The sequence below is a fragment of the Patagioenas fasciata genome, chromosome 1 (genome assembly GCF_037038585.1).
Source record: "Patagioenas fasciata isolate bPatFas1 chromosome 1, bPatFas1.hap1, whole genome shotgun sequence".
Classification (NCBI taxonomy): Eukaryota; Metazoa; Chordata; class Aves; order Columbiformes; family Columbidae; genus Patagioenas; species Patagioenas fasciata.
The window spans coordinates 168,930,636-168,944,362 of NC_092520.1; the positions used below are offsets into that span (position 1 = coordinate 168,930,636).

The 13,727-nt window shown below is 37.9% G+C and overlaps 1 protein-coding gene across 4 annotated transcripts in view; it reads right to left on the reverse strand.

Moving 5' to 3' along the window:
- Positions 1 to 13,727, reverse strand: part of EEA1 (early endosome antigen 1) — a 114,890-nt gene that overhangs the window by 77,222 nt on the left and 23,941 nt on the right. For 3 of the 4 annotated variants that reach the window (XM_071799987.1, XM_065837396.2, XM_065837406.2), the window contains 8 exons: positions 13,110 to 13,237; positions 9,227 to 9,281; positions 9,034 to 9,099; positions 8,156 to 8,195; positions 7,212 to 7,319; positions 7,004 to 7,125; positions 5,238 to 5,393; positions 588 to 704 (listed from right to left, as the gene is read on the reverse strand). In XM_071799987.1, coding sequence (XP_071656088.1) covers positions 588 to 704; positions 5,238 to 5,393; positions 7,004 to 7,125; positions 7,212 to 7,319; positions 8,156 to 8,195; positions 9,034 to 9,099; positions 9,227 to 9,281; positions 13,110 to 13,237 — 792 coding nt within the window. The other variant, XM_065837415.2, reaches the window with a different exon arrangement.

A 13,727-nucleotide genomic window follows, 5' to 3' on the forward strand; every position in this document is an offset into this window, starting at 1 on the left:
CTCTCTTACCTCTATTTATTAACCCAGAACACACACTTTCTTAATGCAAATACAAAATGCAGCAAGCTCAAAAGGCTTTGATAAAAGCTCTCAAGGAATACTTATAAGCTGAGAAGCTTCTGGAGTTTATTTCAATTTTCTACCATTCATGACTGACAAAAAGGCCAAAAAATATGTCAGGGCTACAATCTAAAAGCTGAGGAAGAACAATTAAGAAAGTTCAAAATGTCTTCTGAATTACGATTTTAAAGCAAATAGTGTAATATTTCAAAAACTACTGCTTTTTCTTTTATAGTGTGAGATAGCAATACTGCTTAGTGATAGGTAAGCATTAACTGCAGCAATTTGAAATCTGCAATCATAACAGCCCTGAGGATTTCAGTTGTAACATCCTGATGATTGTTAAAATATAGTGTTTGCTTGTACATAACGATACGCCTCGCGTTAAGCAAAACGGTAAAAGAATTCTCAAGTTCTGCAACACCAAAACGTGTTTTGTTACAGTCTTCAGCACTTCCGAAGGCAATGTGTGAACGGTTTCCATTTTAACGTGAACTGACAAGCAAAGGAAATAACAGCATTCTCACCTGGTTCTTCTGTTCTAGCTCTTTGACTGAACTTTGAAGTTTTTGCAGCTCCTGAACATACACAGCTACTTCCTGAGGTCCTTTGGCAAGTTCAGCTCTTAACTGGTTAATGGTAGCCTGAACAGACAAACAGAAAAATTCACATTTTAAAACAAAGCTTTGCAGGTATAACCCAACAGAAGCAAGATGTCTGGCAGCAAACTAACAAGCATCTTGTATACAAATAAACAGCTATAGAAAAAAATGACCTGCAAACTCACCTCAGAGCACCATCAGCTACAGAAGTGTCACTGAGCATAACTCCTCAGATAAGATTAATTCATGTCCTATTGGGGAGCACAAAAATTGGTTGCAGTCCAATAGCAAATGCCAGGTCGGGCCCACAACCAATGAAAATCACAACAGTGATTGCAGTTACATGGCCAAAACCTTTGCCTCCCTGGTTAGGAAAATGTACTAGAAGAGCCTCTAGAAGCGAGTCTGGCATCTGATGCAAACTTGGTGCACGACTTCTGGACACATCAACCCTGCAGGTCAGCATAATCAGGGGAACAATACTGCTCCATTAAACAGGATTAGTACAAAACAGAATATATCAATGACTGTACAGTATTTGAACACACTAATGGAAGAAAACAAGAAAAGCACTTTAGATGGGTAACAATGGGTGCCCTAAAGCATGCTGTGTATGAATGCGCTCATTTTGAATACACTATATAATAGTGACCTTTTCAAAGAAGTTTTCTTTCCTGTTGTTCTCATAACCACAGATTTCAGCACAAAGGTATAAATACTGAATTCAAGAATGAACTAAAGCAGAAGTAGTAGACAAACATACTATTTATAAACTTTCTACAGAAAAAGGGAGACCAAAGAGAACATACAGACACACAGACACATTATATGACTATATATAGTTATTAATTCTGACTTTCTGTAATGCTGTGCTTTAAAAGGCTATTTCATTACAGAGCTGTTAACTAAAGCACATCCTGGTATCTGTCTTTGGCAGACAAACATTCCAGAATGTTCTCAGAAAACAGACTATGGGTATTTCAATACTGAGAGGATATAATGCAGAAAATGTGCAAAAGCTTGCTAAGGACACCACAGCAGCCTTTCAAACTAGAATTATAATTTATATGTATAAAGATACATTTCCCTCATTCATAAGACAGTAAGCCCATCCCACACTTCATTCTTAACATAGCAATACATCATGGGTGAATATTCATTCCTGATATTGTCTGGCTGATGTGTCTGTATGATTAATGAACTAATATGCAAACAGGAAGGCATCTCTATAAAAACCTCTTGAAATTATCTTTATTCAACAGAAATCTACTGTAAGAATAAAAAGCTTTCAAAAAATTTACCTCAAATTTAAGTGTCTCCATGAGATAGCAGAAAAAATAAAACGGACGGATGAAAGATGGAAATAAGCAGTCACAAAAGCTTTTAGTAGACACACTTTGTCAAATTTGTTTTCAAATATTCCAGTATTTTTAATGCCTTTGCTTAATGGAAAAAAAAACCCAGTCCTGTCTTTATTAAATCTGCCCATAATTTAGTCTACTAATCTTGTTTAATTCTGTAGGCACTCAAATTAACAATCAAGCCTAGGCCCTGTATTTTATGAAACAAATCCCAATCTGCAGGGATTCATAGAAAAACTCAGTTCCACAGCAGCACAGCTGTTTTCACCATGTGTTTACTATGCAGGAATCACTATAGTGAAAGACTAAACATGGAAGGAGTAGCACAGAATGAACATGCATCTGAGAATACCCCAGAGTTTCAGGTGCAACTCTGAAATAAGGCACATAAACACACACAAAATAAAAAACAACATACACACAGAAAAAAAAAAAAAAAAAGAAAAAAAAGGAAGGACAGCAATGAATACATTTAGGTGACAACTGCAGAGCTATACTACTCTTCACATCCCTCTCCTGCAGCAATTGAAGATGTTCATATACGGTTAAGATGATCTTTGCTATTCTTTTCACTTACACCATAAAATTTAACTTATTTTAGAGACATCTCACATTAGAAACTAATATTAATTTAAGTATCCTTAACCAGCTTGGTAAAATAGCGAAAGATGGCGTAAGAACCACCTTACACTTTCAGCCCTTTAGGTGGTCTTAAAAAGAAAAGCTGAAATATGGCCAAACTTTAATGGCCAGAACTGTTCCCATCCTGCCAATGAAGGACTTACATTTCTTGTTTTCTTATGGCTATCACTTTTCACAATTGTGGGGTTTTTTTAAGAAGAGCAGAAAAGTTTTCACCACTATGGCTGAGTAATTATTATTTTTTTAAGAAGTCTGATCTGTCACTTTAGATCAACATAAAAGATTTTATTCTGGACGCATCTTGCGTCATTTTTGTCATATGCTGGAACTAAGCAGAGAAGACGGACACACTTCCGAGAAGAATCAGACTGTTACTGCTTACCATGTTCTGCCACACAGCATCTTGATCTTCTCTGCTTCAGCCTACATACTGCTGATATTACGCAGACATCTGATAGTATTACAATTGCTGCAGTGTTGTTTATAATCCTTCCATGTATCTAAGACTTCTTATATGAACACATTGTGACAGCTCAGGGAATCATGCAGCCTTCTCTCCAATCTGCCATTACTTCCAGAAGGACTGAAAAAACCTTCACTTGCCTTTTTTCCTGTTAAAGGCTGCACTTTAAAACTACATTTTAAAATGGCTAGTTATGTCAAAACTTATACCTAATTTGGGGGAACTGGAGTAATTCATGCTTCTGTGAGAATGCTTTAAGATGAAAGATTTTTGTTACAACCATGTCACTATGTCATTTTATCTTCACATGAAATCTGAATATCCAAAACCACAAAAGACTACAGAGACAGTACTTTGAAATGAAATTTAAATTCTGCAGCATAGTTGTGGGATCTCACAGTTAAAACCAAATTACAATTATGCAGCAACTTACATGGCCACATAACCACATTATATCCATAACTCCAACTGTGATATTACTTTTTTCACATCTGATGAAACTCTTGGCATACATAATTGTAACTAGAAAACAATGGTAGATTCATGTGTAGCACAACATTGTGCCCTTGCACAATTTCCAGAGCTCAACATATCTGTTGCAGGGGGAGGTGGGAGGGAAAGCCCTAAGGAGTTTAGAATAATGCCAGGCAGCGCTTTTCTAAAGCTCTGTAGTGCAAGGGAAGAAAGTTAAAACTGCAGTTCTGAGATCCAGGGTACATGAAACCCCAGAAAAACAAGATGTCAGGAATCTTTCACATCCACAAATCTGAACAGGACAGGGGATACTAGGAGTCCTACAGAAACTTTACGTGTTTCCTTACATAAGCTGGGGAATTCTGCGAGGACCCCATTTCACTGGGGACCACAGCTCTGCGGTGACAAGTTTTGTTGGCATTGCCACATTGGTGGGGGACAAGAGGAATTGGGGAGGGCAAAATTAAAAGGTCTCAAACACAGCTGACAGTTTTCAGTAAAGATTGCTACACTGTCAAATCATCCATTAGTAAAACTAGACCAACCAACCCACAAGTGAGAATTTTTCTGCAGGTATGGATTCACCAACTCCTCAGTAGAATCCATCATATATTAGACAAAAGCCTTTTCAGTGATACTGGATTTTTATCAGGATTTCTTGTTATTCTCTCTGTCAGAGATTTCCTTCACTGTTATGGTAAACAACATCAAACACATTTGAGGAGGAAGGTTCCCTCTTAAAGATTCAAGTCAGAAGTGTTACATCTCATTTTCTCCATCTTGCATGAAAGTGGAAATGCTCACTGGCAGGAAAGCAGAAGAATCAAAACCAAGAAAAACAAATATTTGCTGTGGGAGAGGCAGTTAGTTTTGCTTCCTTAAACACAGAGATATCATCAATTCCATATGTTTTCAAATCTCCCATCAGCAATTTAAAGCATCTCCCACTGACTCAGCCAAAGCAAAGGCAAGCCTTCACAAAGCACTTCTGAAGAAACCACATATTCTGCAGTTACAGTAGACAGCAGAGTCTCTTTTAAATGGGTTGAATTTAAAACATTAAAATCCAAGAAAAGGATGAAAAAAGAAAAAAAAATTAAAAATCCATTGAGATTTTTAAATCTTGTGTAAGTTCAAGAATCATATGTCCTATAAGAAGATTCAAATTATTATCCATTTTGTATCAATGATATCTTTTTATATATTTTGATAGTCTAGCATCCCTTTTCAGACACATCAACTCAAATATTAACCAAAATCATCATTTTCAGCAACAACTATTTTTACCCACGTGTAGCTCAATAAGGGAAATGAGTGTTCGAATCACTCAGATATTGCTCTGTCTCCCAATAGAAAGAGTAAATCTGTCAGGTGGCTTTTTCCTCTGCTATTGGATTGCTTGTAACAACTTTTTATTACAAGGAAAGGCTTTGCAAAGAAAATCATGGGGGCTTTTGGAGGGTAGATATTGACAGAATTATGCAATTTACTGTAATCAAGAAACATGTCTATTAGACAAATTAGAAGATTTGGTGTAAGAAAGAGGCTTTTTCATTATGATGAATTAATAATTTTCCATTTTCATATGAAAATCATGCCAAAGCTAACACACACATCTTTAGGTATGACTATTACCTCTGAGTTAGCCTGCTCTGCCTGCAAGTGCTTGCACTCATCTTTCAGCTTTTCAGATTCTCTCTCACGTTCCAGTGTCATTTTGTCCATCAGCGTCTGAACTTGGACGAGCTCCTTTTTCAGAACGGCTACATCTTCCACACCAGGCCTTTGTAGCTGAAAAGTAGAAGAGCAGCAGTGAGCAACATGCTGTTGGCAGACGTGCTTCCAGTGGCAATCATCTCTGAAAATCTGTGAATTCATCCATTTATAGACAAGGTCACAGATATAGTATTGTGGCTGTGGGGAAAAAAAATATAAGGGAAAACTAAAACAAAAACAAAAAACACCCCCACTCCACCCCCCAATCCCAAATACACTAACCAAACAAAAAACAAACCACATCACATAAAAGTACGTGTCATTCCCAAAGGAAACAGGATATAACAACTGGTTGTCAGTTCCTGAATACTAAACTTCGGACTTGTTGATTGATTTCAATCAAATCTGACAAATGGGATAAGGACTCAAAAGATTAAATTTCTGTAATTTTCATGTAGATAGATGGCTAGACACAGGAGGGACACCTTCCCCGAGAGAAAACACTGAAGTGACAGGAAATATGTGCAAGAAATTTATGTGAAGTCACAAGTCTCTCAGAAGCAGGTGGTATTGACTCCACTACTCTACAGAAGAGATAACTGTATCTACTGTACTGCTGCAATGCTTGCAAGCCCCTCTCAGGACTCAGACACATAATAATCCAGTGCTACACAGACTTTCATAATGATACTGCCTCTGCCTTCAAGAAATACTTCAGAAAATCACAAGAACAGACAAAAAAAAAGGCAGCTGAAGGAAACTTCTTGAAGGAAGTGTCAGGCGTGCCTCACACCAGACCCATAGGTAAAATCTACTGGTAATTATATCTAAAAAGTACCATAACATATCTATATACCCTTAGAGTGAAAAGTTAGGCAGGGAAAAGGGAGGGGAAAGACAATACTGGGCACTGAAGAAAGCAGAGAAAGGAAGTGCTGGCATGTAGGAGAGAAAACGTACAGGAAAAGGGTGAAAAGGGTAAAAATGCAGAAGGAGAAAGGAAGACAAGAAATAACTAAACAGATAAGGAGGAACTGATAGGTCCAGTGGCTATGCAGGGCCAAGAGGCATTCATGAGCCCTGTGGGGCAGCCAACTACAGGGAAGAAGGGAGATAAGCAAGTCCTGCTTTCCTCCAGAGTCTAAGTAGTGCTCGAGTGGGAAAAACTAGGAAGTCCATTTCACTACTGCTTTAGAAGTGGCACAACAGCCAAGTCACTGGGATTGCTCCCCGGAGCCGTGGCTGGATATAAAAGTCATCAGGAACCAAAATCCTGGAATACACACACACAGGTATTATCAGCCAAGCACAAGAGGGACAACATGCATGTAAGCACGGTGATGACAGCTGCCAGCCTTTCAGCCATCGTGTCACAGAACACCCCTCTGAGCACTTCTGATGAATGCAGCTGTCCAGGGACAGTCGGCATAACACCTCATGGGAAAAGGGCAATCTAAAGACAGCTGGGGAGGTCAGCAAGCAACATGTATTTCCTCACTGGAAAAACACTGGAAACCTAGACCAGTGAAACAGATCAGAAACAATGGTGTTCTGAACTTTTTCAGCCCACAAGCATACATCTCCAAGTTCAACAGTCTGACTGCTTTAAAACTGCATTTGCAAGCATTTAAGTAGATGCCTCTCTTGACATGAATAGAACAAAAACAGGAGTGTGACATGAATACCAGCTCTGTCTTTAAGTCTTCCACTGTACTTCTCTCCTTCTGCAGGTCCTGTGTCAGGTTGGTCACTTTCTGTTCCGCGCCTTCCCGAAGGCTGATTTCTTCATCGTACTTTGATTTAAGATCTAATAAGAAGGAAGTTGAATAAATGATCACTTGCATAAGTTGCACAAGTAGAGGACAATATCAGACCTCAAGTTAATATACTTACCCACAATTTCAGTGGCCAGTTGTGCCGCTTTTTGCTCAAATAAGTCTTTCATTTGCTTAATATTAAAATTTTCTACTTGGATCTCTTCTAGCTGCCGTTCTAATGATTCTATTTTCACAAAAAAAGAACAGTATTATTTTCTGGAAGAGCTAGGACAATAAATACAGTTACTCACACACACAATGAACCACCAGAGGTAAATAAGCAATCCAAATTCACCTAACATCCAGTTAGCTTAGCAAAGTGAACAACTGTATTGAAGGTAATCTACAAGCATGAAGCTGGAACCTGTCACCAGTTAAGTCCTCTGCAGGATTATTCGTTTTCACCGATCACAAATATCCCTTCAGATCACTGCAACACACTGCTGAACTGCAATTAAAAACTCCTTAATCATGATCAGTCAGACACTTTATGCACACATAAGGAAAATTTTATTCCATGACTGCCTCATGGAAAAAAACAGAGCAAAAATTATTGGCCTGCAAAACAAAAAACAAAAACAAAAACAAAACAAAAGTTTTATTTGCTAGTGATGTGTACAGAAAAGCACTAAATAAAACCAGCGTGGACAAATGCTATAGTGTGAATATCAACAAACCCTGTCTCTCAGCAAAAGACTCCTACTGAATGCCTGAATATATGAAATTATTGAAAACATATTTAAAACTACTTCTGAGAACTGCTTTCAGGGTCAGAACTCTTTTCTTGCTTCTGGAAATTATAAACCCCAAGGCTCTGAAATGTTTCCCGAGACTATAGCTATCAAGAGCTCTCTATCTTAAGCACTTACAATGAACCTTTTTTCCAGTAATTGTATCATTCCAGCTTTCTAGCCCTTTAGTTTAACAAAAATGCTTTTCCACAAACCTAAAAGCCACACTAAAAAAAATTTCAGAAATTCCAGAACAAGGCAGAAATTAATATAATAAAATGTTAGCCACCTGTAGATGTAGCCGTTGTCAATCCATCAGACTTAGAATCCTTAAGAAAACAGAATAAATGCATCATTAGACAGTAGGAGTAAAAACTACTACATCTGAAGTTCATTCCATTTTTGGAAAAGACAGGGAAATAAAGACTTCTGTGCTCAACTACTGCACAGCAGTATAAAAATATCTCGTTTTAAACAGTTCTATCTGGAAGGCTGGAAAAGGCCCAGATGATTTTCCATTTCATGTATCACTACACTATCAGGCTTCCAGACTTGCAAGACTCCAATAACAAACCACCCTCCCTTTCCTCAATATAGAAATCTGCCCTAAAAACAGAGGTTACAGACATCATTAAATACATTCTGAGGAGGCATTCTGTCAGAATGCAATTTCTGAGATTTGTACCAAGCCAGTATCTAAGTATCTCGTAGTAATAAAACAAGTGAGAGCTTCCTTAGGGCACAACACACAATTTGCCTTGGCTTGTTTGTTCAGTTCATCTGGACATCTGTGAAATCACACTATTTGTTCTCCAAAAGTTCTTACAAGAAAGACCCCATCACCCTTTTTCATAAAGAATCAGATCAAACACCACAATCGATTTATTTTCTTTAATAAAGCGAGTTCTGAATAAGCCAAACAGAAAGCAAAGTCTGGACTGAACTTGTAATGAGTAGTATGGAAGAATCATTATCTACTCTGAATTCATTCTTCAGATTCATATACACAGTTACATTATGAAGAGATAACTAGCTTTGTTTTCAAGAATATGTCAATATTTAAATTATGGAACTAACTAAATCAGGCCACGTGCCTTACAAAAAAGGTATTAATCTTCAATGTCAATGCTGATGATAAACCTGCTTCAAGTATTTTAAAGCAATTACTTGCTGCCGCTGCCCCTGCAATTTCTCTAGTTCTTTCTTCAGCTCTTCCGAATACCACCTCTCCTCCTAGGTCAAAAAAAAACACAAAAAAAGGAGATGGGGGAGAGAGAGCTGTAAATTTGGTTGCTTAAGACAGTGGACCACTTTGCAATTTGAAACAAAGAACCAAGTGCAAGTAAAATACATTTCCAACCTTCAGCGAAGCTTGTAAGTCTTGGACTTCTTGTCGGAGCAGTGATACTTCATCTCTGAATAAATATGTCCATGGAGTAGAGAAAATGAATATGCAGTGGTTATATTTTGTCAATTACATACAGGTTATAACGTGTATTAAATAAATGGAGTGGTAGCTGCATACTATATAAGTTAGGTAGCTATAGTTATTCGTAGATTTTTTTTGAAACTTGGAACAAAACAGATAAATAGATACTTATTAGTTCACTTTGCACATTACTTGAAAAATGCTAAACATATTAACTGAATAAGCAAAGAAAGAGATCTGCAAAAAGTATCATGAAAACAGAATGCAAATCTAAATCAGTGCATCAGCTGAGTTCAGAATGGCAATGCTGTGCATTGGGATATTTAACTGTTTTGCACACATTTTTATGAAAAGGACAGGTCTATTCTCCTTCACATTCTGTATCATGTAGAGGAACATGGCTAAGAGACAGCAGGCTATCTTTCTCCTTGTAAAAAATGCAGTTACATAATTTTTCATCCACACAGCAGCTTGGCCTGTCCCACAGACTCATTCCCTTAATGGTCTGAATGCTTAAAGCCTTGGGATTTTAAATTCTCAAATTTCATGCTCAAGCCCCCAGCCACGTGAGAACACAAAATCCAAGGCTAAATAAAATTGTCACTCATTGATTTAGACAGCACCCTTCCATACAAGGATAATGTTGCATTACTGAGATACAGCCACTCCAAGTTTGCAAGACACAGGTCGTTACAATAATTCAACATATCCTTTCTTGTTGTTTGTACAGTGGTAACACCAAGGAGTACAGAGAATATATGTGTGGGGGCATCAATGCCAACAACTTCTCTCAGTTTTATACCATACAATTTTATTGCTGCTGTGCTGCATTATCACCTTCTCCAGAGATGTTCTTTTAAATTATCTCAGAATGAAAAATAAATAAAAAACACCACACCAAAGCAAGCTATTCCTTAGCTAAACTGAGAAGGAATAGATTCAGCCTGCATTGACATATTAGCATCAGGTCAGTCATCAAGAAGGAACTGAAACACACATTTGAACCAGTGAAGCAAGAACTTCAAAGTGGACGAATTTTAATAGCAAAACAAAACACAGGACATTAGGAAGTTAATTTTTTTCAGAGGAATATTTTCTGCTATTTACACGTTATTCCACCTGTGTGAGACATTCACTGGAGGTTCTCAAAAACAACTATGCTGAGACAGGTGTACATGCAATCCAACACCAGTTTGTTGGTTGTGGGTGGAGAAGAGGGAGCAGCTTTCTCACCAGTATAAGTAAAGCAGCTAATATTTACATCTAAGTTTATAAACAAAATCTCAGGCAAGTGAAGCAGTCAAATATATTGAAGTGAGGCCCGATTCTATATACCAGATCTGCAATACTAAAGCATTTAAGATGCTCTGGTCTTCACAGCAGATAAAAGGTTTTGATCTGTATAAAAATAGTTTGTAGCAGAGAGGAAGGAGGAGGAGAGAACGGCAAGGCAGAGTTTGTAATGTAAGGATGCTTCTACAGTAGTTGCCTTTGTATTCCTAACACAGTTTTGCTTGACAGTTTTAAGATGAAACAAACCTAAATTCAGTTTAACTGAGCAGAGGAAATCAAATGGGGGGAAAAAAAAGTGTCAGGGATCACTGTAGACACTCTAACTTTGTATTTCTTACTGCAATCCAAATCCTCATCATTTCTCACTTTCTGCTCAGGCTGTTACAATCCCTTCCTCCTCTCAGCACATCTGGGCATCACCATCTGATAAATCTTTCCTGCTTTCTCCTCCTGTTCCAATCTGCTACCGACCTGTAATGCCAGTGCCTCCATCCTAGAACTACATACGAATTGCACTGGGGAGAGTTACATGATTTACTCTTGGCACTTGATCATGGTAGGTTTTTTGGGGGGATGAGGGGAAGAGGACACAAATGTAATTGACAGTACCTAGCTTTCCCTATTGACTAAATAAGGAATTCCACCTCCCAATCTTGGTCCTACAAATTACATGTAAGCTTCACTCCTAGGCCACTAACAGAGTGGCTCCCAGCTGAAGGCTGCAATATTTCTTTAATGTGCAATTCCAGCTCTTGGAAAAACATGTTTATGTTGAATAAGAGTTTTCTCAAGCGAGCATGCAACTGAGAAACATTAAAGAATGCCACACTAATAGGAAGAAATAGCTCATGTGTTACACAACAGCTCTCACCAGACTCCCTTCACTCCACCCAAACTCCCTGACCTTGTCCGCTTTTTCAATTATATGAAAGAAAACAAAACCAGTTGTCCTTTAAACTGTCAAGAGCCAGAAAAAAATAAATAAATTTCACCAGCCAGCATCTGGTTGACATGGGAAACTTGCAGGCGTAAAAATAAATCTTTCATAAACCATATAAACAATATAGTTATGACCAATATTCCCTGATGTGAATGCTATTAGGCTACTAACAGGATCATTTCAGGTCTAAGTTGTATCACCCCAAAAAGGCTTAAATCAGACAGAGAAGAAATACTCAGTTTCGAACACATGTGCACAAAAGAAACCCAACATAACTCCACTGGTACCCTACCACTTTCTCCTATGTAAAGCCCTAATTTTCACTTCTTTCGTTGCAGCAGCTGGGAAACAAGGCAGCTACCACAAGGGAGAGCCTGTCCATGCATGAAGACATGACCTGTGCTAATGCTGGTTCTTACTGGTTTGCCAGCACTGCTCAATACTGGGGAGACACACATCTGCATTTGGATAACAACCGAAGTATGTTACCTTCCACACACTTTCCTCACCAAAGAACCACCCTCTCAAGTTAGTTACATAAATACACATATTTCTTTCAATGTAATTATTTATCATTTGGGGATGCAATTCTACTAGTGGCAAAACATTTGAACCATTTACTTCCCAGTACAGGCAGACACCAGCTGCGTTAGCAGGCTGTGCGGTGTGTACCCGTTTGCTGAGTGAGGCCACAGGCAGCTGCTTACTCTGACACTTGGTGTACAAAACAAGGGAGTCTGGGGGAGTGTGACAAAACAGCAGCATGGACAGTCATCTACAACAGTCCAAAATAAACACTGAAGAGAAAAAGAACTAACAGGAAGCAAAAGGAAACCTATGTGAATTTTAGCCCTAAGAAAATCTCCCCAAACCAACACAGGCAGACGACTTAGTTAAACTTCTCCTGAGAAGGTTTCACATTATCCGTTCCTGCAACATACCACTGTCTCAAAAATAAAACAACCTGACATGTTTCTTAGGAATATGTTTAACAATACAATTTTGACTAAACAGTTAAATAAAATAAATTAGAGAAGATTTCTGAAGATCAGCATGGAGTTTCTAGATGAAGGAGAATTAGTGACAGACAGAAACTTCTCAGATTTGCAAACAACTAGGTAATATAGGAACCTAATTAGGCAAATACTGATGTTATAAATACCCAGCAAGTACCCTAACTACCCAGGGACAAAATCAGGTTTCTTCTCTATCTTCAGGGTTGTCCCCCCCAACCTGCAAAAGCTGAAATTTCAGCTCTCTGCTGAAAATTAGAAGAAACCTGCATTTTTCTGCCACACTCCTAAAAATCATTCCAGTGCATAATACTGCATTACCAGCTGCATGAGAAACAGGTGGTTTAACTAACAATATTAACATGTGTATCTGATTTTCATTTATTGTCAGATCAATAGCACCCACTGTGATGTTCAAACTGCTTTTTTAATTATAGTTGGAAATGGGGCATGAACATTTAAATACTTGACTACATAATGAAGCATTCAAGTTAATACAGCCTTCAGTGTAATTAGAGGCAGCTCAACACTGACACAAAAGCACATGCACAAATGAGTACTGTTGCACCTTTCCGGTGACAGATGACCTTCCCCTCCATGGGTTGAATCGATGCCAGAATTATGAACTGCTTCATAGTGCTTGAACAGCTCCTCAGCTGATCCATGAGACTTCATGCAGAGAGGACAAATAAAGCCCTATTATAAAAAGGAAAAGAAAAACAAGCAAACAAGATAGAGGTGAGAAATAAAACCTTATTTTTTTCCATCTTATTTTTACACAGAATTGTAAATTCTAGCTGCACATCTAAAAGGTAGCAAATAGAGTTGTTAAGATTCATACCAACTATTTCATGCTCTGATAACAGTTTTGGCAATTAAAAAGTTAGAAAGTGCCTACAAAATTAAAATTCCATTTTTCAGTGTGTATTTTCCCAACAGCATTACAAACTAGCAACAAAATCTATATTTAGAAAAATAAGAAGCCATTTCAGAAGGACTGCTCTGCAATTTCTTCCCCCTCAATAAAATAATTTTCCATACAACTTTTCATGAAATCTGATTCTTCTTCCAAAAAGGAGGCAGGGTTTGGAGTATGGTCTTAAAAAAAAGAAGATACAAAACCCCACTCTAAAGCACAGCTATTCATATACCAATTACCACCATATTTAGGCTACTGATTTTAATA